At 41.8% G+C, this 27,584-nt stretch overlaps 1 protein-coding gene across 2 annotated transcripts in view; it reads left to right on the forward strand.

The window, feature by feature from the left end:
- Positions 1-27,584, forward strand: part of Ccdc170 (coiled-coil domain containing 170) — an 85,587-nt gene that overhangs the window by 38,343 nt on the left and 19,660 nt on the right. For both annotated transcript variants that reach the window (XM_027401016.2, XM_027401015.2), the window contains exons 5-7: positions 725-910; positions 14,394-14,711; positions 24,924-25,124. In XM_027401016.2, the coding sequence (XP_027256817.1) occupies positions 725-910; positions 14,394-14,711; positions 24,924-25,124 (705 nt within the window). The remainder of the gene's footprint in view (positions 1-724; positions 911-14,393; positions 14,712-24,923; positions 25,125-27,584) is intronic.

Here is a 27,584-nt window from a genome sequence, read left to right on the forward strand (position 1 = left end):
GAAGTGTTCAAGAGCAAGGAGCAGAATTGAGTTGTGAAATGGTATCAAGTTCAGGGACTGAGAGACGTGTCACTTCCATCGGTAGGCAGAACACAAATGCAGACCATGCTATCTGGGGTTTCAAGTCCCATTACAGGCATCATCATGGCCCTACAGAGTGAGTTTATCTATATGGCTAGGGAGGCTTACAAATGCTTCCAGGGAACTTTTCTCAATACATAGCACAGAAAGCAAAAAGCCCTTGAACGCTAACCCCCATGACGACCATTTTTAGCACACTTCATAGGATGCTTACAATTACTTAGGAAGATATTTGTGAACACAAGTGCTCTGTTTTCTCTGCAGTGCCCCCTCCCCCATGCCAGCACCTCGAACACAGTAGGTGCAATTGGAAGCAGGCTGAGGACAGCTCTCTTGGTCAGTGACCCCTGTCATCCCTTTAGCCTATCATCTCATCTCAGGCACATTTCACTCAGTCTCAGCTTACTCAACTTCCATCATCCTTGCCTTGTGGCCCCTTTGAATAATTTTAATTTGACCACTGGGTCTGCAAATAGTGGCATTTAGAGGCCGCCTTTGAAAATGTGACTGTTTGTATCTTTGTTTTCATTGTTTTGGAAGAATGAAACCTCATTAGGCTATAGATTGTGAGTTGCTTGGAGAAAGTGGATGGAACTGTTTATTTTTTTCTTCTTTAGCACAGCTGTAATTTCTTTCTCTCTAGCTTCGAGAGCTGTGCAAGGAAAACACACTCCTGAAAGGACAAATTGTGACTCTTGAAGAGACTATAAATGTCCATGAGATGGAGGCAAAAGCTAACAGAGAAACAATCTCGAGGCTGGCAGCGGAAGTCAGCAGGGAGCAGACAAGAGCTGCTTCCTGGGCTATGGAGAAAGACAAGCTGAACCAGGTACAGTGTGCTGGAGGCACCCCTGCTGGGCTCACAGAGTGGAAATGGAGGAGCAGGTGTCCATGAGTGCCCTGAAACTATGGGCTCCTGTTTCAAAGGGCTGCTCTCTGGACTGTGGGGAGAAGTGATCCAACTAGGACGTTTGATATTTAATAGGTACTTTTTATACATAGTTGCTACATATTTGTAATTGCAAAAAAGAAATACAGAGCCCTTTAAGGGATTTGTAGACAGGATGGCTTACTTTGATTAGATAATAATGATGTTTTTCATATTCAAATCTTAGATTTTGAGCAAATAGGTAATAAGTTTAAAAGATGCAAAATTCTAATTGTACAAAAGATGTTAAATGATGATTCCTCCCTCTCCTCCCTCTTCTTAGGCAGCCACTTATCCTCCGGGGAAACTTCTTATACTTCCCTTTTTATTTAATCAATTGTGTGTTTGCCTCTGTATGCACAGGCAGGGGTCAGAGGTTGATGAGGGGTTTAACAGTGGGTGTCTTGCTTCATCTCTACCCACCTTATGTTTTGAAATAGGGTTTCCCACTGAAACAGGAGCTCACAAACTGGCCTAACTAGGGGCCAGAAGGCTCTCAGAATCCTGTCTTCACCTTTGGAATTATGGTGGTGTGTTCTCTCCCTCTTTCCCTTTCTCCTCTTCTTCCCTTTCTCCCTCCCCTTCACCCCTCCACACTTGGCTTCTTGCATAGATGTTGGGGATCCAGATGTAAATTTTCTTGTTTATGCACAAATAATCTGAGTCATCCTAACCTTAAAAAAAACATTTAAAATATATATCCTTCTGGAATTATCCATTGTACACGCATATGTACAATATGTATAAAAGACATGCCTTCTGTTTATCAATGTATATGTTTATTTTTAGTAAAAGGGCAATGCACCACACACTGTTTTCAGTAAGTCCATTCTGAAGAGTTGCATCAGTTGCTCCTCTGTTGCTGTGATAGAATGCTCTAACAAAGGCAATTTTGGGAGAAAGGCTTCATTTTGGCTTATAGTTCCAGAGGGGATATGGTCCCTGATGGTAGAGAAAGCATGGCAGCAGGAGTGAGAGGCCACCTAATCATCAGGAAGAGAAGACTGATCGTATTTCATCCACACACAGGAAGCAGAAAGAGAGGAAACAGGAAGTAGGGTCTGCTCTAAAACCTCAAATCCCACCTCCAGTGAGGCACTTCCTCCAGAAGGGCTCTACCCCCCCTGCAGGTTCCAGAACCTCCCAACAGCACCACCATCTAGGCACCAAGTGTTCAAACACATCAGCCTATGAGGGGCAGTTTTCATTTAATCTGCAACAATCCTATATAATTTTTCATGTGCCATCTATCATAAAACAAAATCCTAGAAGACTTGTTGGATCCAAGTATATGGATGCAGTAATTCTGAGAGGTGTCAACCAAAGGAAATGGCTCCTAATTATAAACTTTCATTTATACAATGAATAGCTTGGTCTTTGCCAACTAGCTAGAACTGGTTTGAGGGTGGGAATAAACACTGTATGTCTAGCACTGTATAATCTTTTAATTATGTTTTATGTTATATGATCAAGAGGCTCATTATTGGATTAATAATAACCATTCACTTTCTAAAGCTAAAGTTAGCCAGTGCAGCCAGTTAGGGAAAGTGCAGCAGCTCTAGTCACAGACTGGGACTTTCTGATTAGGTTAGTGACTGGGTGTCCCAGAGAGGCTCCATGAGGGAGGAAGGCCCATTGGTCTCCAGGCTGAGAAGAATGACATGGAGTTGGTGTGTGAAGGAGGCATCTTCCTTACACCTTCCTTATCTGTAATGAAGTCACTGATTCTACCAGTGATCCAAAGTAATGATGGTTTCCAATTATTCCACAGTAATGATGGTAATTTCTAATTATTTCCAGTTATCTTCATGAACAAATCCTCTTACCATTGGCTTTCCCCACCCAGTGCTTCAGTGCTGGAGAAAAGCAAAGAGTGTCATTGTCATTAGCTTCTTATCTTGAACAGTTTGTGCTGCTATAACAAAATTCCACAGGCTTGGCTAGGGATCCAGCACAGCGAGAACATGTGAGTCCAGCTGTGCAAGGCCTTGGGTTGGATTCCCAGTACTACAGAAAACTATAGGACAATGAAACTGAAAAAGTCTAGAGTGTATGGCTTAAACAACAGTAAGTTGGAAATGCAAGGTCAGGTGCTGGCATGGCTGAATTCTGCTGAGGTCCTCTTCTATGCTTATCAATGTAGTTTTTTTTTTTTTCCTATGCCTCACTTGGCAGAGGGAGAGGGAAGAGGAGGGGGCAAGGTGGAGGGAAGAAAAGAGGAAGAGAAAGAGGGAGGAGGGAGGTAGGGAGGGAGATAGATGGGTCAATAGATGGATAGGCAGACAGACAAACAGATAGCTAGCTAGCTAACTAGCTAGATATTGGTCTAGCATTTGCTGTGTGGCTTCAAGTTGGCTTCAAATGCATAGCAGTTGTACTGCCTTAGTTTTCCAAAGGCTAGGGTTATAGGCATATGCCACTATACCCGACTCCAGTCTCTTTAGTGTAAGGATAGTTTTTTTTCCTTCTCCAGTTACCTGAAATGTTTTCGGGGTAACAATTATGAGATCATTTCTTGCTTTTTGTACTGGGAATCGAACCTAGGGCCTCATGCATGTTAGGCAACTGGTCTACCATGATGCTGTATTATAATCTTATTTTTCCAGATGTTAGCATCCATCACATCTTGCCTTGATTAACTGCCCCTCAGAGGTAGCAAAGTGATAATTTATACATTTATAATTCCTCCTGTGTCAGCTGCTAGCTCACCCTCCCTCCCTTCTTCTCTCCCTCCCATGCTCTCTTGTTTTTCTTTTCTTTCTTTTTTAAAGATTTATCTATTTATTATGTTTACAACATTCTGCCTCCATGTATGCCTGCACAGCAGAAGAGGGCACCAGATATCATTACAGATGGTTGTGAGCCACCATATGGTTGCTGGGAATTGAACTCAGGACATCTGGAAGAGTAGTTAGTGTTCTTAACCTCTGAGCCATCCCTCCAGCCCGCTCTCTTGTTTTTCTTAAAGGTTCCATAATTCAGAACAAAGCTACGAATACATGAGTGTTCAGCTGCTATAATGCTATAATTCTGTAAAAACAGCTTATTTTTCATTCTTGTACATTAATTTTTATTGTTTTTGTTTTCTAACAGTTTTTTTTCATGGTGTTCCCACTTCTCTGAACTTGTGCATGGGAATGTCTTTTGAGGTGGCCCTTGTGACCCTGCACCATGGCACTTGTTTAACACTCCCTTACTTTCATCAAAGGTCATATCCTAGGCTTACTTGAAATTTTCAGGTTACCAGCCCAAGCCTCTCAATTCCCTAGAGAATCGAGGTTCTACTTGTCAAGGAATGGTGCTTTGAGACCATACTTTATCCTGCAGGTGTGCTCACTTCCTATACATTTACCATACCACAGCGACAGTGCTAATTGCTCAGTGAGATTGCATGGTTTGTTCTAGTTCATACAGTTACCATGTGGCACGGCTGGGCCCTGAACCCACATTGCCACAGAGCTCTGCCTCCGTCAATCATTCCCTTTGCATGGCAGCCACAGCTTCATCCTGTTACGATAAATCTTTCCACCAAAAGCCACCTGAGCCCCACGGCCACATGTGAGCTTTATGCCAGCCGCCTGCCTGAGTTAGGGCCCAAATGAATACACAGAAAGACTTGTATTAGGTACAATGCTGCTTGGCCAGTGACTAGGATTCTCATCTGCTAGCTTAGTCTTAACTATCAAAAACCTATGTATTTGATAAGACTTATCTTATCGGACACTTTATTGGCGTCCCTCCTTGCCAGTGGATCACATTGTGCCGCTGGAGCAGGAGCAGAGGGGAAAAGGGGGATGCTTCCTGTTTCTCCTTCTTTAAATGAGTCTCCTTGCTATGTCACTTCCTGTCTGGATCACCACTTATCTACTACATTTCCCAGAATCCTCTTTGACTCCTAATCCCATCTAACTTGCTGTTTCATTGGCCAAACAGTATTTTATTTAACAATCAATAAGATAAACATACACAGTACATTCTCCATCATCATCTGATCGATAAGTGTGTTGGTGGGGATTATTTATTAGTAGAAGAATGGTAATAGACAGCCATGCAATTTTATTAGTGAGTATTAACTTCACAAAGTGTCTCTGGACATTAGCAGGAAATGAGTAAGAAAGCATGTCATACTACTATCTGAGACAGGAAAACAGAACCCAATTCCCTTTCTTATATAAGTGTCTTTACTTAGGAGTGGCTCTGGAAACTCATGCACTTTGGCTCCAGGTTCCTTCCAACCTCATAAAAATTGCAAAATAAAAGATGGGCAATAAAAACCTGAGGGCTTTAATCAAGTGCTCATTCATGGAACTGTTACTCTGATGATTTACTGTCAAAACTACTGCCCCGTGCTTTTACTGACATGTTAACGGTCTCAGAAAGTCTCCAGCTGCTTTGTAGAGCTCGGGTTTTGAAGTAGGAAACCTCATTTTATTAGGAAAGTCCAGATGTATGGAACTGACTGAAGTAGCCACACAGATGGGTACCGTGTCTACAAAATTTGGCATTATCACTTTGCTTAAAGACTGCATTAAGAGCCAGTGTGATGGTGCACACTTTTAATCTCAGCATTCTGGGGGCAGAGGCAGGAGGACCTCTGTGAGTTAGTGGCCAGTCTGGTCTACATATTAAGACCCTGTCTCCAAGGGAAAAAAATCCAGGTGATTTATCATGTGTAGTAAATATATTATCTGGGAACCTTCAGCAGTTATTTTGTGTGTTTGGGCACTGGGAAGGGAAGTGAAGATAGTATACCTGTTAAGCACATGTACCCCTCAGCTGTACCACAGATGTTGCAGTGTGTTTTAAAAACTGTCAAAGTTTGATACTTTTTATCTTTGTTATCTTAAAAAAATCCAACTTGGTTAAAAGCAATCCCTTTGCCCATATAAGCTATAAACACCTTTCCTAGAGCCTAGATGTCAAATATATAAATTGCACTTTAAATAGCCTCTTTTATTTAACACTTCATATTTTCTTGTTTAGGATGAAGAAACTAGGGGCTGGTACTGGTTTTGGACCCAGACATGCCTAGGTTTGGAATTGTGATCCTTTTGTATTATTTTTTTCATTATGCTACGTTCAAGTAGTGCAGAGAACAGAGCCTAACATGTTGGGCAGAGTAATTAAGAAGCAGGCTGTAGTAGCTGTGCTAATTGTCTCTTCTGAGAGTCTGGACTCCCCTATTAGACCAGCCTCAGGGCCCACCTCGAGGGACTGTGTAGCTTCTAGGCAATTTCATGAGAGACTATGTTGATTAGGTTAATTGAGATTGGAAAACTCACACTAGAAATGGGTGTCACTATTCCCTAGGCTTGGGTCCTGGACTGTAAGAAGGAGAAATGTGTGTTACTATTCCCTAGGTTTGGGTCATGGACTGTAAGAAGGAGAGATGGGTGGCACTATTCCCTAAACTTGGGTCCTGGACTGTAAACAGTAGAAAGCTAGCTGAGCACATTGTGTATGCAATGGGACCAGTTGCTCCATGCTTCTACTGTGTTGACTTCCCCAACATGATGGACCACACCCTTAAACTGTGAGTGGGAAAAAGAAACCTTTCTTTTCTTGAGTTACTTTTATCATATTTTTTGTTGTTGTTGTTTGTTTCTTTGGTTTCCAGACAGGGTTTCATGATGTAGCCTTGGCTGTCCTGGAACTCACTCTACAGACCAGGTTGGCTTTGAACTCACAGAGATCCACCTTCTTCTGCCTCCCAAGTGCTGAGATTAAAGGCATGATCTACCACCACCCTGTTATTGCTGGGACTTTGGCTTAGGCTCTAGAATCATTTGACTATGAAGTCCTTCTGAAGCATGCAACTTTCCCTTTTGAACCTCTGCTTTCTTTTAAAATTATCCGTGAAATAGGAAAACTACTGAAGGCTGTATCTTTTTTTTTTAAGATTTTATTTATTATGTATACAACTTTCTGCTTCCATGTACATCTGCACACCAGAAGACGGCACCAGATCCCATAATGGATGGTTGTGAACCACCATGTGGTTGCTGGGAATCGAACTCAGGACCTCTGGAAGAGCAGTCATCTGAACCATCTCTCCAGCACCATGAAGGCTGTATCTTATACGTATTTTTAGTATTAAGTTGTAGTTAATAATCTCTTGGTATCTGTGGGAGCTGCAATCCAGGATGCCTCATGGATAGCAAAAAAATCTGTGGATGTTCAAGTCATTATGTAAAATACTTTTAGTATATGTATCATCTCATAGATTTTAGATTATCTCTAAATTGCTTCTAATACTTAATATAATCAAAATAGCACATGAACTATTACTTAGCAAGAATTCATGAGGAAAAGGCTTGCACTTAATTTCCATTCTGCATATTTTTGACCTGTTGTTGGTTGTATCCATGTATGTGGAAGCCACGGCTACAGAGAGCACACTGTAACATCCATGTGGTACTCAGTGTGCATCTGGTACAAAAGTCATTTTTGCTTCTCTCTCCTTGTGACTCAGTTTTACCTAGAGATTAAAATAAATATGAGAGTATTTGAAGAGAAGAGGCAGGCAGATTAGTTGCTGTAAGTGAGATATGATTAGACATAGATCACTAGGGAAGCTAAAGCTATCTGACACCACATACCATGTTGGAAGAAACCTTCAGGTAATTTCCTATCTAGACCCCAGCTCTCATAGGAAATATGAATTATCATTAGTTACTTATTTTTAGATAAGGTCTCTCTATGAAGCTAGTTGACGTTAGGCTATGTAGACCAGGCTAGGTTCAAACTCACAAAGATCAACCTGCCTCTGCCTCCCAGGCACTGCGGTTAAAGGCATGTGCCATGCTTGGCATATTTTATTATTGTAATTTATTGCTATTTTTTGGCAGTTCTGGGGATTGACCCCAGGGCCTTGTGTATAGCAGGCAAGTGCTTTAAAGACTTATCTTTAACATTTCCCATACTACCTGTTGTCTAGGCCTTTCTTGAACTCCCTCCTGAGGTGGAATGTTCCTGATGTTCCTATAGTTCCAGTTGGGGAAATTCCCCAACAAGAGCAGTTGAGACCAGAGTTCCTAGAGTTTATGCCCTAATCCTGGTAGTGTCTTACTTCACAGAGTAAACTGAAATATATTTCTTTCCTTCTCTCCTCCCCTCCTCTCCCCTCTCCCTCTCTTCTCTTTCTCTCCCTCTCCTCTCCTCTTCCTCTCCCCTCCCCTCCCCTCCCCTTCCCTCCCTTCCCCTCCTGATGAAGAATTAGCATCGAAACAGACACAATTATAACACCTGCTCATGAAGTCAAAGTTACAGCTGTTCCCGGGACTCCAATGTACAATGACCAGTCATGTCACCTGTAATCCCAGCACTCGGGGAGGCAGAGGCAGGTGGATCGCTGTGAGTTTGAGGCCAGATTGGTCCACAGAGTGAGTTCCAGGACAGTCAAGGCTACCCAGGGAAACTCTTTCCCGAAAAACCAAACCAAACCAAACCAACCAAACAAACAAAAACCGAGCCAAGGAACAACATATGGAAGATCAGAGGCTTGTTGATTGTAGCCCTGGCCACAAAACAAGAATTCATTCCTCTTGTTTGTTCGTCGCCCGCTTTTTGTTTCTTAACTTTTGTTGTATTATTGTATTGACACAGTGAAGGTTTCCATTCTGATTTTTTAAATTCAAATTTATTAGATGGTTTATCTTTAGGATCATTCTAAAAATTTAAAATCAGAACAGCATTTAAAGATTACACTGTACAATATTTTTTTTATTGTGGGTCTGCTCTTAGCGGTGATAGATTAGAACCCATGGCATCCTGCTGAAACGGTCCAGTGGGAACTGTCCGTGGTCCTCCAGGCACAGAGTGACCACAGGACAGTGTTTTCAGCTCTTCTATAATGCAGCCCAGGAACACAGTGGCTTCTGGGGCAGAGAAATCCATGGTCAGCCAGCACTGAGTTGGCTTTCAAACTTAAGCTACGTCTGTCCTTTTTAACATACACAATGCCATCAGGACAGCTCTGATTTGGGAAAGGTCGGCTCATCTGAAGTAAAATGTAGCTCTGCAGCTTCTGCATCACTGAACATCTGTGAGCATGTGTTAGAGAAGAACAAAGCAAGTTCTCCGTGACTGCACTGCAGCCTTCCGGTCCCTGGAGACATCTGCAGGGTAAATGCTCCAGTTCAAGACAATCTCCCCCTAAGACACAACTTCATAACTCTCTCCAGTTTTCCTGTGCACGAACTCTAGTATGATGTCCTCCAGGCTGTGGGTTAGGGTCATAACTTTTCATTTATTTTGAGTCAACTCCTGACTTATACCTCTATAGATAGAAAAAAGAATTAGTAGAAAAATTAACTAGTGGTGCATAAAGTGGAAATCCAAATTTCAAGTGTTAGAAACCACAGCTATGAAATGAAAACTTAATCACCACATGGGGAATAAGTATGGGAAAAAGAACCACACACGCTGTACCCATCCTTCTTTGAAAGTTTGTGCACAGGAGATTAATAAAGATCTTGATTATAGCCACAGGTTGGCTTTACAATAATATCTGAACAGAAGTTGAAATCACACACCCTTGTGCTTAAAAAAATAACTCTCTACAAATACATTAACAAGGAGTAGTACTTGTGCCAGCATTGAAGTTTGCTCATGATCACACACAAATTTTGAGTTTGCATGCTAAGTGAGGTTGTCTTGGTTGAACCAATGATCCTTACAGGAGGGGTATGCTTGGATTTCAAGACATTTGCAGAAGTTGTTGGCTGTGGTGACATGCTCGTCTGTAATCCAAGCAAGATGGGGAGGAGGATTCAAGGTAAAGTTAAGGGCTAGTCTGGTCTACATTGATCCAAGATAAGCTAAAGGCTAGCCTGGTTTACATTGTAAGTTCCAGGCCAGCCAGAGCTTCAAAGAAAGATTCTGTCTCAACAAGACAAAACAAGAAAAATAAAGACACAGTAGTAAGCCCTTCTTATAAAGGTTTGTTGAAACTGGATTGTCAGTGTGTGCCTTTGCACCTGGCTTCCAAGAGATCTTAAGGTGATTTTTTCGAGTTCAAGATATTTATTTTTAATTTGTATCTAAGTAAAACAAGTAACTTTGCTTTCAAAACCTATCATTATTCCTGTGTTGGCAGACAGTTCTACTCATTATTCTGTAGGTGTAGTGTCACTCAGTGACATAGACCTGTAATCCAATTGAGTAATATTGAATATTTGTCACTCCTGTACTTAATAATTTAGCTTATACTTATGTTTTTGGGACTAAAATTGTAGTTTTAAAAGATGTTTGCACATTGTATTTTGTTACGTAGCAAATGAAAAATTTATACCCAAATTGTCCCTGTTTACATGAGTATGCCTGCTTGTAGGGAATCATAGGATTTATTTATTAGTCTTAACTGCAATGGGCAGAATTAAACAACTGACATTTTTAATTTATGAAATTAGTTTAGAATTGGGGGAATTAAGCTTCAGCCAGAAGTTCTCACCTGACAAGAACTGATTGTATTTTTAAGAAATAATTTGATCTCAGGCATATGTAAGTCCATATTGTAATTAGCAAGTTCATGATAGGGATCAATTGTGTATGTCATACATGAATGTGCATGTGTTTGTGTGTTTGTATGTGTTTGTGTGTGTATGTCATGCATGAATGTTCATGTGTTTGTGTGTGTATCATGCGTGAATGTGCATGTGTATGTGTGTGTATGTCATGCATGATTGTGCATGTGTTTGTGTGTGTGTATCATGCATGAGTGTGTGTTTGTGTGTGTGTATGTCATGCATGATTGTGTATGTGTTTGTGTGTGTGTATGTCATGGGTGAATGTGCATATGTGTGTGTGTGTATCATGAGTGAATGTGCATGTGTTTGTGTGTGTTTCTGTCATGCATGATTGTGTATATGCTTGTGTGCCTGTGGAGACTAGTGGTTGATGGAGACTCTCTCCCTCTACTGCTCACTATCTTATTTTTGAGACAGGACCTCTCTGTGAACCTGCAGCTCACTGGTTAGGCCACACTGGCTGCCCCGCCAGCTCTGGTGATCTGCCGGTCTTCCCCCCACCCAGAAGACCTCTTGGCTTTTTCATGTGAGGTCTGGAGATTCAAACTGGAGGTTCTTGTGCTTTTGAGACAGACATGATACTCACTGAGCCCTCTCTACACAAACCTTTGAAAGGCTTTTTTTTTTTTTTTGCTTCAGATAGATTTTTCCTTTCATTGAACACTTAATGTCATTTGTACACAATTTTGTTAAAAGTAATGGTGAAGACATTATTATTTAGTGTCTTAGTAGGACTGAGTTGTTTATTAATATTATTACTATTTTGATATTTTTTGAGGCAGGATCTTTTTCTGTAGCTGTGTCCTTGAACTTGCTATGGTAGGCCAGTCTGGCTTTGAACTCACAGAGGTCCACCTGCTTCTGCCTCAAGTGCTGGGATTAAAGGTGTGTGGTGCCACACCCAGCAAGATTTGTTAATTATTGCAAAATGTTTTAAAGCTTTACCTTCTGTCTAGGGCCTGCCCTGAGCTGCAGATATTTCCTCTGTGGAGGTCACCTCTGAGCTTTCTGGGAAAGAAATTGTTTGTTTCTCCTTCCGTGTCAGTGTGGTCTGACAGTTGTCACCAGGTCATGCCTAGCCATGCTCATGTCACCTCATGTCTCATGCTTCAGAGTATCCTTGAGGTAGCCATGCAACCAGACTCCAGTCCGGTGGCTTGCTCCTGGGGACTGGACAGGTAATTGCATTTGCAGTCCCGAGGCCATCTATTTCCAGTAGAACAGTGCCACTGAGCCCCAGAGTGATTAATCAGAGCACTGGGGAGTGGCTGTCCCCAAGGTCTGCTTCTGGCTCCGGTTCCTTTATTTCATAGAGAAACAGCTTAGAGTTCACTGGGCTGGATGTTTTCAGAAAAAAAAAATCCAACCAAACTACTTTTGTGATTTTAATTCGGCATTATGATGGCCACTTAGATTTAAATAAAGGCAGAGCTTTGTTTTAGGACAGTGGTTCTCAGCCTTCCTAATGCTGCAACCCTTTAATACAGTTCCTTGTGTCATAGTGACCCCCAACCATAAAATTACTTCAACGCCTCTTCATAAATGTAATTTTGCTACTGTTGTGAATTGTAATGTAAATATCTGATATGTAGGATATCTGATTAAGCAACCACCAAAGGGGTCAGATCCCACAGGTCAGGGACCACTGCTTTAGAGTGTTAGACTAAGTTGGTAGTACCTAATAGGGAAGACTCATTCTTCAAAAGATGAAATATTTCAATTATGTTTGGTGTTCTTTGGTGTTAGATGACATTTGATTAATTGATCTACTTCAAATTGTCAGTAAGTCCATCTTATTCTAAATGAAAAAAGTCATGTTTTATTTACTTAGTTTTGTGTGTGTTGGTGGCGTGTTATATGCATGTATGGAGGTCAGAGGGCAACTTACTGGTGAGCACCTTCCACCATATGGGTCCTGGAGATTGAACTTGGGTCTTCGGGCTTGGTGGTCATCGCCTTTGCCCACTGGTGCTTATAGATTTGAAAAACAATGTATCTTTAAAGGCTTTCTGTGAATAGCTTCAAATGTCACTACTGACAATAAGAGATTCCTGCTTGTGCATGAGGGGGCTTTTTTTCATATACAAGTTAATATGTCATATTTGATATGACTTTGGCACTCTGAAGTCATTTGGGTTAACTTTTATCCTTGCATCACTGAGTGTGGGGCATAAGCTTTCTAAGGAAAAACATGAGTCCAGTTGATCATCACCAACACTGATCCTGGCTACCAACATTGAGCAAGCAGGTAGATACCATGTTCCTATCTGAAAGAAATCTGTAAATGCTGAAGGACCCTGGGTTCTACGTTAAGGTCTGTGATTTAATTAGCATCCACAGTGGGTTTTCTCAAGAGAGAAAGGTGAAACCAAGACCCTAAAAAGCAAAGCATTTTACAGAATAAGTTCTGTGAAGAGTTATTAACCTGCAAGGGGCAGGCTTTCCTTGCCTCTGGGTGGCTTTTCTTTCCCAGTGATGACTGAGACTTCTTCTTTTAATTATTTAATTTTAGGATCCATAAGAAAAAAGGGAAGACATTATATTTCCTTTGTGAAATAGGAAGTAGCTTTTAGCTCACCCCTTTTCCTGTTTCCTAACTGTTGGTGGATAAATCCCCTTTAAAGACCATTTCTAATTCGAAGATGATGATGGTATTTTAACTAATAGCCAGAAATGTTACTGACTCAGTTGGGTGAGTCTCTGCTCAAGGATTGTTGTCTCTTTTTTGTGCCTTTTGCCCCTAACATTCTCTTTTAAATAAAAAATAAAACAAAAAATTCATAACTAGTTAACTAAGCAGCAAGACTATATTGTAAGGCAGGCTAACTAGTTGTTTGATCTTATTTGATGTGAATTTGTGTGTTTGGGTACTTGATTAATTAAAGAAGTGGGCACACATCTCTATGCCCTACATTTTATTTTTCTTAATCTATGGATACATATGATATTTTTCAAGATTGTTTTCCTAAGTATGGCTCTCATCTCCTTTTAATCATGCCCTGCCCCCTGCTCCCCAATCTTTCAGTCTCTCTTCTTCAGGCACTACCTGAAGAAGTTGTTTTTGGTTTCCCTTTCTGAGAGAAAAGTTAGTCAAGGACCTGGAAGGAAAACCCATCCCTCCTCAGGAGTGACACTTCTAAGAGACTGCCAGTCTAGTTTTTAACACAGGATTAAAGCTACCACTGTATTTAAATAATGTTTTTGGTTTTTGTTTTGTTTTGGGTTTTGTTTTTTTGAGACTGTGACCCATGTAGTCCAGGCTAGCCACAAACTTGCTGCATAGCAGAGGATGACTTTGTACTTCTGATTTCCTGCATCCACCTCCTCATTGTTGAGTTTTCAGCTATAACACTACTGTGCCTGGCTTTCCTTGATGTTGGGGTCAGAGCCTAGGGCTCTTTGTGATGTTGGGACTAGAATACAGGGCGTTGTGCATGCTGGACAAGCACTCTACCAGCCTAGTCACGTCATAAGATTTGTTTATTTATTTTATGTGTGTGACTGTTTAGCTTACATGTGTGAATGTAAACCACATACATTCTTGGTGTCTGTGGAGGTCAGAAGAGGCTGTCAGATCCCTAGGAACTGGAGTTCTAGATGGTTATGAGACACTGTGTGGGTGCTGGGAATCAAACTGGGGTCCCCTGGAAGGGCCGCTAGTGCTCTTAACCACTGGGCCATCTCTCCAGCCCAAACAACTTTATTTAATAACTTTAGGAAGCCATGAAGAGACCTTAGGACTAGAACCGTAATGCACACCTAACCCTAAGTTCTTGGAGTCACAGGGAAGTGAGGTAAATGAAGACCCAATCAAATGCAGATGTACCTATTATGGTTTTCATTCTGTTGTCTTTCAGGACTTGCTCAGTGCAGTGGATGCAAGAACAGCTCTGGAAAGGGAAGCCAAGCTCTTTCAAGAAAGGCTGCTTGTTGCACAGCGAGCCTGGGATGCTTCAAAGCAAGAGCTGAACCAACTGAGGAAAAACTGCCAGCATCTGGACCTGAGCTTGAAGGCCAGCAGGGATGCAGCAGCAACCTCACAAAGCCAGAACTCCTCCTTCAGGGAGAAACTCACCGTGCTCCTTTGCAATGGATTGGATATGGCTGTGCCCACAGAGGATGCCATATTGGAGAGGATTCGAGAGCTAGGCATCCAGGAAGAGAGCAAGACCAGGGTGAGTAGACCGTGGCCCCTTACAACTTTCTTAGCATTCATTCGGCACTCAACAGCCATGTCTTGGAACTAGGTAATATATAATGGAGCATGTTTTCGCTACTTTCAGCAGTACCCAGGATGGCCCGTGTCACTGATGGAGTTAGAGCTGACCATGTGGAGCCTGCCCTGTTTCTGCCATGCAATTTATTCATGGCGGCATGAGCTTTGGCAATGCCCTGAGATCATGGTTTCTGATTTCAATCATGAATGACTTTTTCTGTTTCTTTTTCTCTCTCTGACCCCCTCCCCTGCCTCCACATGCCTGCATGTGGTGTGTGTAGGAGAAAAGGGCCAGCCGAAGAAACACACCCTGACCAGAGCCAAAGAAACACGCTCTGATCCTAAAACCAGTACCAAAGAAACATACTTTGGCCATAGGATCAGAGCCAGTGAAAGAAATGTAGCCTGACCCAGAAATTAAAGCCAAAAGGCTAAAAGGGCCAGTGAAAGAAACACACTTTGGCTCTGAAGCCAGAGCCAAATCTACCCCTGATCAATTAAGCAAAAAACCAACCAATCCCTGAACACAAGATCTAGTTCCCTGAGCTCAGGGAACTGAAATTTAACCAAACCCTACCCTGGAAATCTTCTCCCTAGAAAAACTCCTCCCCTAAGAATCCCTATATAACCCTGTGCCTGTTCAGTTAGCTGTTGTCTTCTTCCACTCTGGCAGAGTCAGCCACTCTCCTGGATTCTTCCCTCTCAATATGTCTCTTGAATGAGGTGTGGGTGACAACCTTCTTTCTCTGGAGTGGGACAGAGCAGAGAAATAATGGGCTAAGGCAGAGTGGAGCAGGGCTGTATAACACTTTCACTGGGGAAACGTTCCCTTAGCAGAGTTGTTACACTCCAGACCTGAGCTGAACTGTAACAACCTCACTGGGGAAGCCCTCCCCTGCTGGAGCAGAGCTGTTACACTGGGAAACCTTTCCCTGGAGCAGGGCTGTAAGCTGCTTTGCTTACTGTGACCAGTGGTATTGTTTGGCTCCAGACTGCCAGAATACTTTCCCGAGCTGTAATGCGTACAGTGTGTATGTGTCTGTCTGTGTGTGGTGTGCATGTATCTGTTTGCATGTGCCAGTGTGTGGTGTGCATACATCTGTTTGAATGTGCCAATGTGTGGTGTTCAAGCATCTGTCTGCATGTGTCTGGGACGGTGCAGGTGCATGGGCCTGTAGAAGCTGGAAGTACATGTCAAGAATCTTCCTCTGAGATGGGCTCTCTAGTCAACCCCAGAGCTCAGTGGTGTGGTCAGCCTTACTACACGTCTTGCTCTAGAGAGTCCTGTCTCTGCCTTTCAAGGCTAGAATTACAGGGGAGCCACCAGACCCACAGGCATTGACATTTAAGACGGTTCTGGAGTCCCATGTTTGGCCCTCTTGCTTACGTAGCTAGGGCTTTAAGCATAGGGCTATCTCCCCAGCCCTAATGATTTCTTTTTCTTTTTTGCAATACTGAAGATGGTACCTAGACTCTCACATTTGGAAGGTAGCTCTGTCAGCGAGCCACCATTCCCACTTTTTAGATTTTATCTTCTCATCTTATTAGCAACTAGTACAAAGTTCACAGTCCTTGTTCAAAACTGAAATTCTTCTGGTTCATCGAGTCTTTTCTCTTTTGGGGGAGTGAGTGGTGTTTTTGAGGTACAGTTTCATTATGTATCCCAGGCTGGCTTCCAGCCCACAGGAATCCCCCAACCCCCTTTATAGGGCCTCCTGAGTGCTAGAATTGCACTGTTCTACCATACTCCCCAGCGTGCTTTCAAATTGAGAGCCTTCATGGGCTTGTAAACTACATATATAACAAAGCCATATATCAGCCACACACAGTTCTCCACAAGGGGTCAAGACTGTACCCCATTGCCAGCCGCACTCACCGTGCTTCAGTGGAACTTGTGAGCCACTCCAGAGACTATAAATAGCCCGAGTCATTGAGGGTTTGCTGTCCTGCAGGGTCAGGTCAAGCCACGTCTTGCTATTGAGGAAATAAGTCACCAGTATTTGTCTCATAAAGTTCTTGTTTATTAGAGGCATTCAATGGAACTGCTGTTATATGTTCATCAACACACTGTCTGGCAAGTCAAAACAACAAGCGCTAACTATTGCTGCTGTGCTCTTCTCTATCCTTCCTTCTGTTCTCTGAATATTGTACTGGGCCCCAGGACAGCCAGTGAGGAGACTCACTCAGTGAACAGTAAAAGAGTAGATCCATCCGTGTTTAGTGTTGCCATCATCTATACTGTATACTGTCACCAACTGTCATCTACCAAGCTCTCCTTAGTGGTGTTGACTTCAGCCCAGACTGTTGCTGGGATCATCAACTCCAAATGATGATTTGGGTTCTGTTTAATGAGGTTGGAAGTTAAATGGCATTACACTTGTATGTAGAACCCCACTATGACTAGTTCTTTTTTGTTGTTGTTGTTAAATTCACCCAAAAGGAGGCAAGTGTGCGTTTCCATCTTTCAGTGTCCCTCTCCCACAGGCCAGTGCCGTGCCTTTTGTGTTCTCCCCATCTCCTCTCCGTCTTCTGTCCCAAGAAACTGTAGTTTTATTGTCTACTGCTTTATATTTGACATTGCTCCTCCTTTTAAAGATTCTGCATATAGGTGAGATCATGTGATATTTTTTCCCCTCCGTGTCTGATTTCTTTCGCTTCACACAGTGTCTCCTAGGTCCATCCATGTTGTAGCAAAAAAGGGTAATAAGGGACAGGATATATGCACTAAACTTTTCCAAGATATATACTAAATATGGATCTTGGAACATCTCTATAGACCTTAAGTATACGCAAGAAATTTTGTTTTTTGTTTTTTCTTTTTTTGTGTGTGAGTGAATGTGGTGTGTGTGTGTGTGTGTGTGTGTGTGTGCGAGAGAGAGAGAGAGAGAGAGAGAGAGAGAGAGAGAGAGAGAGAGAGAGAGAGAGAGATTATGGAGGCTAGAAGTTGACCTTAGGTCAATATTGTTGCTCAGTTACCATTCATTTTTTTTCTTTGAAACAGGGTTTTTCCTGGCCTGAAAAACTAATAGGCTATGCTACCTGACCAGTGAACCTCAGGGATCTGCTTCTGTCTGAGTTACCATGCAGTGCTTTTGTTATGTAGGTTCTTGTAACATGAAAAATAAAAGACCCAGAGACTGATATTGGGGTCCAAGCTTCAAGCTGAAGATCAGAAAAGCAAAGTATCCAGTCACTAGATCTTACCTCTACCTATGTTCAGACCAAAGGGAGCGATCCTCAAACTGCTCCTGACTCTACTGCTCTTCAGATTCACTCAGACTGCTATGCTCTCTTCAACATGGCTAGAGACTTCAATGTCTTCCTATCCTCAATGTGGCTGGAGAATGAATGTTATCTCTGAGACCCTGTTCCTATCTTAAATACCTCTCATGAGTCCTGGGATTAAAGGCACCGTGATTCCAAGTGCTGAGATCATCTTTGTGTGAGCTGTTTCTCTTTAAGACTGGATATATTTCTTACAGCTCAGTGTGGCCTTGATCTAACAGAGATCCATCTGCCTCTATCTCCAAAGTGATGGGATTAAAGGTGTGTACCACCACCCCTGGCTTCTTTAGCTTGTGGCTGACTTCGCTTTCTGAATCCTCAGGCAAGCTTTAATAAATCATAAATAATATATCACCACAGGTTCTGGTGACTGGATTCAGGCCCTGGCCCTCTTACCAGTCCCACAATTACTTTTTTTTGAAAAGTTAGTTTAGGAATGCATTTGTAAATTAAAAAAATAAAAACCAATAAAAAATTCATGCATGCTCTACAAGTAATTCTCCTGGCCTTTTTAGCTCAGTGCACAGCATTTTTACAGCTGCAATGTGTGTGTGTGTGTGTGTGTGTGTGTATCATATATATAATGTATTTATATTACATAATTATATTATAGTATATATTACATATAATATATCTATATATCTATATATTATATTACATATAATATATATCTATATATGATATATATTACATTATATACATTATCTATATATTATACATATACATATACATTATATATATACATACATATATATATATATCACTGAGGGTAAGTCCATTTTTTTCCTGTGACTCAGTTTACACACAGGAACTCAACTGAGACAAGACATCATTTACAGCACTGGGAAGAGCTTCAGGAAGTTGTCTTGAATGGTACTATGTATACAATTGATAGCCAAGGTTCCCCTCCCACACACACTTGTTTTATTTTCTATTTCTTTCTGTATATCTCTGATTCTCCCTTACTATTTTAATTCAGTGTGTGAAACATGACATGCAGTTGCCGGCATGATGAATATGTTTATTTTCTAAAGCAAAGTGGTGTAAATTGGTTAAGCTGGCTCTGCCTCCCCACTCCCCATACCAATGAGGATGATTCAATCTTTTTAGCGTCTTTCTCGGCCTCCCCTACCCTGTAATTTTTCTCAATAGCTGCACTTCCCATTTAAAAGCCCCAAATCAAGCTTGTAGCTGGTGTCTTGCGTGACTCATCTTCAAGTAAAATCAGGGGAAAATGGATTTTGCACATTGTCTTAGAAATGTTTTTGAAGAATGGGTGCTTCACAAATTGATGAATGTGTTTGTGGAGGAGGCTGCTTCTCCCTGCCCGCTGCCATGGCTACCGGCAGCCAGCTGTTGAGTCATCCCATGTGAGGGCCCTGCAGGCCTGGCTTGGCACACTGTCCACTTCGTGTGCACTCTTACCTGCAGAACATTGCTTTCTTGTTTACTCCATGGCTATCCATTCTCCCTCTTCTAGATTTGCAGTTCTCGGAATTGAGGACAATGCCCCCACTTCTAAGTCATTTCTACTTCTTCCTTGGATTTCTGCTTCTGGCAAAACTTAATTTTCTCTTTAAAAAACTGTACCATATCTTAGAGCAGGGATTCTTAACCATGGTACTGTTGATACTTAGATTGGACAGAGACGTTCTTATGTAGCCAGACTGTTCTTGAACTCATGATCTTCTGGCCTCAGCCTCCTGGCCGCTGGGATTAAAGGTGTGCACCCTCACACTCAGCTATGTATGTGATGTGATGTGTGTGTGTGCTGTGTATTTGTGTGTGTATGTGCATGTGTGTATGTGTGTATATGTATATGTGTATATATGTATATATGTGTGAGTTTTGTGTATGTGTGTGTGTGTGTGTGTGTGTGTGTGTGCGCGCGTGTGCGTGTGTGTGTGTGTGTGTGTGTGTGTGACACAGGTAGTGGTAGTGTCCTGTGTATTATAGGGTGTTAGCTGTGTCCCTAACCTCTTTCTGTTAGATTCCAGGGGGACCCTCAGCCCCATTTTGAGACAACCTGTGTCTAGGCATTACCAAATTCCTCCCCCACAAGGAAAAAGTCATCCCTGACTGAAACCCTCTGCCTCAGAGGAAGGTCCTATTGCTGGATTCCCAGGAATCCAGAATGTTACCTAGTCTAGAATTTCAGGTCATGTAACAGATGTTTAAGAATGAAGGCTTCTTACATGATGGCTAAACATGCAACATTTTTAGGTTTTACATTTTGAGGCATTTTTTTCCACTGTTTGAGGTATTTCCTGACTAATCTGGATGAGAAGTGATTATATGTAGAGATGATGTGACCTGATCAAATTTTCCTCAATTCCTGAACTAAAGATAGAGTCACACAAGATCATTCACCTTGGTGCAGACATTCTTTTTGCTGGCTTTGCTTACTGCCTCAACTGTAAAGTCTCACAGTCTGGAGGCTCTGCAGGTGATGTGGACATAGCTTGATGTCCCTGAAGACCCGAGGGAAGTTCCACACCCCCAGTACTCCAAGTCTCACAACTCACAATCATCTTCCTGTCACTCACTAGAGCAGACATTTCTCAGGAAGCACCAGCAGTCTTCCAGTGCCATGCCACTGTCAAAAATGACTCTGTATCCTAACTCCTGGGTGTGATGGTGTCTGAACAGCCAGAGGTGTAGTGCCTGCGGGTAGCCTGCTGAAGTGCCTCTTTAGTTAACCAAATCGAGGCATAAGTTTTGTTTTTGTGATGCCCCCCCACCCCCACCCCAAGCTCCTGCATCCTTAGCAGAGAAACTTTCAGAACATCAAATGTACATACAGACAATACTAAGGAAGAATGGAAGAAGGAAAATCTGTTGGTTCTTTAGATTTCTTGGTGTGAAAAACAACAGGTTTGCAGTTTGGGTGGGAACACCCAAGTACTGGTATATGGTGTTCTTAAGAATGGAGTCATATGGTGCTGTTAGTTTATTTGAATTTAGTAAATTTAATTCTCAAAACAACAACACCTATATGCCCTGATAGCTAGCAAAGCTTCTGAAGCTCAGCTTTGTGATGGGATAGACAGGGAAGGACCATAACTCTTTGCTCCACTTCAGACCCCAGACTCTAGTGTAACAGTGTGGTATATTACATACAGTTCAACCATCCACTTAGTTTACACAGTGGTCTGCATTGGGCTTCTTTGGAGCATCTTTGGGTATACACAGGTGGTGTGCAGGCAGAATCCTGCCTGCACACCACGATTCTCTTGGCTTTGACTCAAATGCTTTTGTACCTCATTTGTCTTCTGTAGAAAGATTTCTAGTTGACAAAAGACTCTATAGCTAAAAAACAATAGTTTAGGTACTATAACATAGGACAATGCCTTTTTTTTTTCTTTTATTATTTTGGGACAGGATCTCAGGTAGCTCAGGCTGGCCTTGGACTTGCTTTGTAGCTGAGAATAACCTGCCTCAATCTCCCAAGTGCTAGGATTATAGGCATGGGCCACCACATCTGGCCAGCAGAGGAAAATTTCTGAAGTTTTTTTTTTTTTTTTTTTTTAAACTCTTTAAGGAAAGAACATCTGGTTAGTTGAATTCCTAATTGGAGTGGGAAAACTGATGACACAAATGGCTGCACTGTACTCGGCTCACAGCATGTCTACTGGCAACAGCTTTTAGAACTGGCAAGGTGGATTGAGCTTTATCAGAGTCTTCTTCCCTGTAATAATATTAATTCTCCCTGGTGGGGGGGGGATGATTCCTCAAACATGGATCTGAGTGACTTACTATCAGATACTGATGTGAAATACTGGCTGAAGAAGTATAGAATGAATTGTATAATAGGTGTGGTACTCTGAGAGCCATAAAAGCATAGAATGAGATTATGGTTTGTTCAGTCTAACCTCTTCCAGGTGCCACTCACTGACACTGAACGACGAGTTGACTAGCCTCTGTCCTCCACTGACCTGGATCCACCACCTGCTTGTTGTCTGGTGTGTCTAGACAGCTTCCATCATCAGAAAACACATTTTCTTTTCTTGTGTGTGACTGCTTTGGCTAGGGGTGGGGACATGGTCCTGATGTGGTCTCATGTGGATCAGGCTGGCCTGGAATTTTTGAGAGTCTTGCTTCCATCTTTCAGTGCCGAGAACTTTTTCTTTGTTTTTAATGGTGAATTGTTTTAGAGGTTGAACTCAAACCCCATACGGCTAGACACGAGCTGTACAACTGACTTATGCGCCCAGCTCTGTGATGAATTCTTTTCAAAATCTCTTAAAAATCTATTTATTTTATTACTTTAATGTATGAGTGTTTTGCTGCACGTATGTATATTTATCTTGGAGATCAGAAGAGATCATTGGGTACCACGGAACTGGAATTACAGACAGTAGTGAGCCTTGACTGTATCTTTTTTTTTTTTTTCTCTTTTTATTATTATTAATTCAAGTTAGGGAACAGGCTTGTTTCACATGTAATACCCCTCTCCCTCTCCCTCTCCCTCCCCTTACCCCCATTCCTTCTCCCCCACCTCCAACCTACCCCCCACCCCATCCACCCACCACTCCCCAGGCAGGGTAGGGCCCCCAACCGGGGCTCCACCAAGTCCACCAAATCTTCCTGTGCTGGGCCTGGGTCCCTCCCCATGTGTTCAGAGACAGAGTGCATCCCTTCAAGTGGGATGGGCTCTCAAGTCCCCCACATACACCAGGGCAAAAAGCCAGTCCACCTCCGGAGGCTCCCAGGAGTGCAGGGGCCTCCCCGATGGCATCCATGATCAGGGGGCTGGATTAGTCCCGTACTGGCCTCCCAAAGAGCGTCTGGGGTCGATATGCTTTCCCTTTTTCAGGCCAACTGTTTATGTGGGTTTCTCCAACCTGGTACAGACCCCTTCGTTCTTCATTCCTCCCTCTCTTCAACTAGGTTCCAGAATTCAGCTCAGTGTATTTCTGTGTATGTCTGTCTCTGCTTCCATCAGCCACTGGATGAGGACTCTAGGATAGCATAGAGAGTAGTCATCACTCTCATTCTAGGGGAGGGGCTTCTAGGCCATCCTCTCCTCCACTGCCCGGACTGTCAGATCGTGTCATCCTTATAGGTCTCTGGAGATCTTTCTAGTTCCAGATCTCTTCTCGGACCTATAGTGGCTCCCTCTGATATGGTATCTCTCATCCTGCTCTCTCTCCTCTATTCTTCCCCCAACTCAATATATCTGCTCCTCCATTTCTTCTCCTCTCCTCTTCTTCTTGTACTCTTATTGTGGCAGCACCCACTCCCCTACCCTCATGCTCTCAATTAGCTCGGGAGTTTATGCCACTTCCCATTCCTGGGGTCCATTTATCCCTTAGAGTCATTCATGATTTCTAGTTTCTTTGGGGAAGAGGATTATAGGCTGGTAAACCTTTGCTCTATGTCTAAAAATCATATATGAGTGAGTACATACCATGTTTGTCTTTTTGTGATTGGGTTACCTCACTCAGGATGGTTTCTTCTAGTTCCATCCATTTGCCTGCGAATTTCAAGATTCCATTGCATTTTTCTGCTGAGTAGTACTCCATTGTATAAATGTACCACATTTTCTCTTTCCATTCTGCCTTGACTGTATCTTAATGATACAAAACTGATACATTATTTAAAATAAATAAACAAAGAATTCAATAAATAATTGTGGTCTCTATTTGGAGGATCATGGAAGATTTCTTTTGCCAATTTATATTTTTGACCCTTAATGAATTTTCTACAGTATATATTTATTATATCGTATTATATTACATAGACATGGATGATGAAAACTCAATTGAATGTGGACTTTCTTTACTAACTCATGCTTATTGGTCCTTCCCTGAAGGTCTGAGGGTAAGCCAGATCAAATCTAACATAAAATAGTGTTTCCAAAAAACTTGATGGCAGTTTTATTGTCTTGTATTAAGTGTGTTTGTATAAATGATTAAGAAAAAAGCAAAGCTGGAGTTCTGTTCTTGATTTAAATCTAAAAAATCTAAAGCAATGGAAACAATTAGCACTGTTGAGCAGCACTGCAGAGCCACGTAAACATCCATTCTCTTCCCCTCTGCTTCCCAAAACAAAAGGAAACGTATTCATTCACCAATCATATTCATTCACCAATGTTTCAGCCCAGATTTATAGAGCTCAGTATTTTCCAAAAAACTGAGTTTATTAAAGTCAATGTGGGTGGTTTGAGAGTGTGCTTTAAGTCTGTATTTAAACTTTTGTTCTTTGTTTTAGGGGACAGGACAATCAAGACAAAAGAGAGAGTTTCCTGGGAAAGATGTATATTCTGGGAACATTTTTTGGTGTCACCAGATTAAAAAGAATTTGACCTTCAGATATTAAAATGATAATATTAGTATATAATTGTACCACTGAATTCTAGGATATATATAACCAACCAATGTTCAGTAGAAGGCTAAATAAAAGAAAAAAATCTGTCTGTCTGCACTGGGATTCCCAATAACACCTCCAGGTTGCTTCTTATGATAAATTCACCATGTAATCTTTAATCAACTATATGTGGTGAAAGAATCTCTGGGGAAATGATATTTTTTGTGGCTTTTGAAATTATTTTTTGTTTGAAGCTTTTTTTCTTCCAGCTTAGCTTTGAAGTCTCTAAATTAACAATTTTTTAGATAAGTAAATATTATCTATAAATATTGATTGAGTGAATTTGTAAAAGGAATTACAGAAAAATGAAAAAGCATTCACCATTATCAGTTTAATAAGAAATGTATGTTTACTTCAAACAAAGGAAAGCAGCTACAAATGACCTATTTTATATAATTTTTACAAGGAATCTGCAAGTGGGAGTCATAGTGGTTATACTTCTGGGGCAGAGTGATGGATCTGAACACTTTGTTTCATCTAAACAAGGCTCTGCCTTCTTCTCCATCTTTCTTTCCAGATGGTCTCCCAGCTTGAAGCCCAGATATCAGAGCTTGTTGAACAGTTGGGAAATGAAGCTGAGCTCCACCGGAAAGACCTACAGAGGGCCCAAGAGGCAGAAAGCAAGTTGGAGGCTCTTCAGGGTCAGCTGAGTCACCTGGAGGGAGAACTGCTTTCTGGAGACGTCTTGAGAGACAACTTGAATCTCGAAAAACAAAAAGTAATAATGGGATGGGCGCATCCATGGTGTGTTTGTCATGGGCTAAAAGTGTATCTGAGAGCGTCCTAAACTTTGCAGTATTTAGACTGATCATGTCTTGAGTTACAAGCCAATTTCCAAGGGATACTAAGTCTCTTCCTATGTTTAAGTTTCCCTTGATTGTCAATCCGATTAGAGCCAGTATGTATCTATTGTATGTCCAGTATCTATGAGGTTGGAAGATTTGGGGCAGCTGAAGTATGGGTGATGTATAGTTTCTATTCTTAAAGACTCAGCATTCAATAGAGGAGATAGGCATTAAGATACCCTGCTGTATCCTTAACTATATAAATTATCATTGTCATAGTGTATTAATGAAGTATTGTAGAAATTTCTGGACCATGAGGGGATTTTACAAGAGAGGAGATAGTTCAATTCATTTTTGAAGGATAAGTAGGATTACAGCAGAGGAAGGGGCAGGTGCTGTGAAGCCTTGTAAATGCTATATTCAGAAAATGCAGAATGAGTAATTATATATGGTGGAATGTGGAATTCTTAGTGGGACCATGACAAAGAGAAGAATGGGAAGTGAAGATCCTTTAGACCCGAAGGTTCTTTTCTTCTATAGAACATAAAGTATAATTAATGACTGTGAACATCAGAGTGCAAGCATTTGATGCCCAATGATATTTTTTGTCAGCAGTAGACTGCATGTATGGGAATATTCCTATATGACCACAGCTGGGCTGTTGTATAGTGGCGGAGCATGTTCTTACCATGAACAAAGCCCTGGGTCTCACATTCAGCACCTCAAATGTTACAAAACTCATCGAGCCATGACTGTCCATGATGTCCACACAACGGCAGCACCATCTGATGCTGCAGGTTGCAACACACGTCTGGGGGAGCTGAGATGTCACAGCAGAACTACTCTGAGGAAATAGTACCAGTAGGTTAGAGGGAGACAAGAATAGCATGAGAGAGTGGTCCACCCTAAGGACCCGAGCGTGGGTGGGGCAGCCTGACTTGGAGATAGTTTTGCAGAATGGAGAGTGAGCTCACTCACTTGCTTTGTAATGAGCGTGTCCAGAAGAGAAGGGATGCAGAGTTGGACATGAGAAGCAGGGTCCAAGAAAGGTTTCATTGGCAATAGTGAAGAGGTAAGAATTTGTGAGCTGCAAGGGTCCATGGAGAGGGCAGGAACAGAAAAGGAGGCACAGAGGATCAAGACTATGGGGACAGAAAAGTGTACTCTGGAAACTCACTCCCTCTCATTCTTCTGTACTTATACAGAGCAGCCAAAGTCCTTGAAAGAAGTGCTTCCTCTATGGGGCCTTGGTGTGGTCCCAGGAGAACCCACTTCTTGCCTGTTGTAGAGCCTGGCATGCAGAGTAATCGGGCCACACAGAGAACCAGGAAAAGGTTTTAAATTTTTAGATAATAAGCCTCTATTGGTGCAAAATTGGTAAAGATCATTTCCCATTCTGTAGCCTGCCAATTTGTCCAAATGTCCTTGTGCTTTGCCATACAGAAACTTTTCAGTTTCATTAGGTCCCATTTATTAATTGATTAATTAATTAAATGTCCGTGCTGTCTGTGTTTTCTTCAGAAAGCCTTTTCCTATGCCAATGAGTTCAATACAGCTCCTCACTTTCTTTCCTATCAGATTCAGTGTACCTGGAATTATGTTGAGTTCCTTGATCTATTTGGATTGAGTTTTATGCAGGGTGAAGAATATGTGTTCTTTTACATGCAGTCATCCAGTTTGACCCACATCATTTGGTATAGACACTGTCTTTTATCTAGTGTGTAGTTCTGTCGTCTTTGTTAAAAATCAGGGATCCATAGATATGTGGACTTATTTCTGCATTTTCAGTTCCATTCCATTGATAAGCATGTCTGTTTCTTTTTTATTTTATTTTATTTTACTTTCTTCAGATGTCAATCCCTTCTCCATCTCCCTCCCCTCCCCCCAACATCCCACCTGTCCCTAGCCATCCTCCCTCCACTCCCTGGCAGGGTAAGGCCCTCAAAAGGGGCTCCCCAAAGTCTACCACATCATCCTGGGCCAGGCCTAGGCCCTTCCCCATGTGTCCAGGTCAAGAGAGCTTCCCTTCACAAGGGATGGGCTCTCAAAATCCCTTTTTTTTTTAAGACTTTACATATTTAATACAGTGCGTTACCTCTGTACAAATGGAAAAAAATTAAGTTCAACATTTCTAGACCAATATGGCTGTTAATTTTTGTACAATGCCAACTCAATACGGTAAACTGGGATACTTTTTTTCAAAGTTGACAGCACAGTAAAGTTTCCAAAAATTCAAATTTTATATATATATATATATATATATATATTTATATTTATATAAAAAGACCAATAATGGCAGTATGTTATGCATCAATAGCAGCAACAGCTTTTCCAGGTTCTGCAGTCATTTGAACAAAATTGTAGAGACATCCAGCACTCTCCATTTAAAAAAA

The sequence above is a fragment of the Cricetulus griseus genome, chromosome 2 (genome assembly GCF_003668045.3).
Source record: "Cricetulus griseus strain 17A/GY chromosome 2, alternate assembly CriGri-PICRH-1.0, whole genome shotgun sequence".
In the NCBI taxonomy this organism is placed as follows: Eukaryota; Metazoa; Chordata; class Mammalia; order Rodentia; family Cricetidae; genus Cricetulus; species Cricetulus griseus.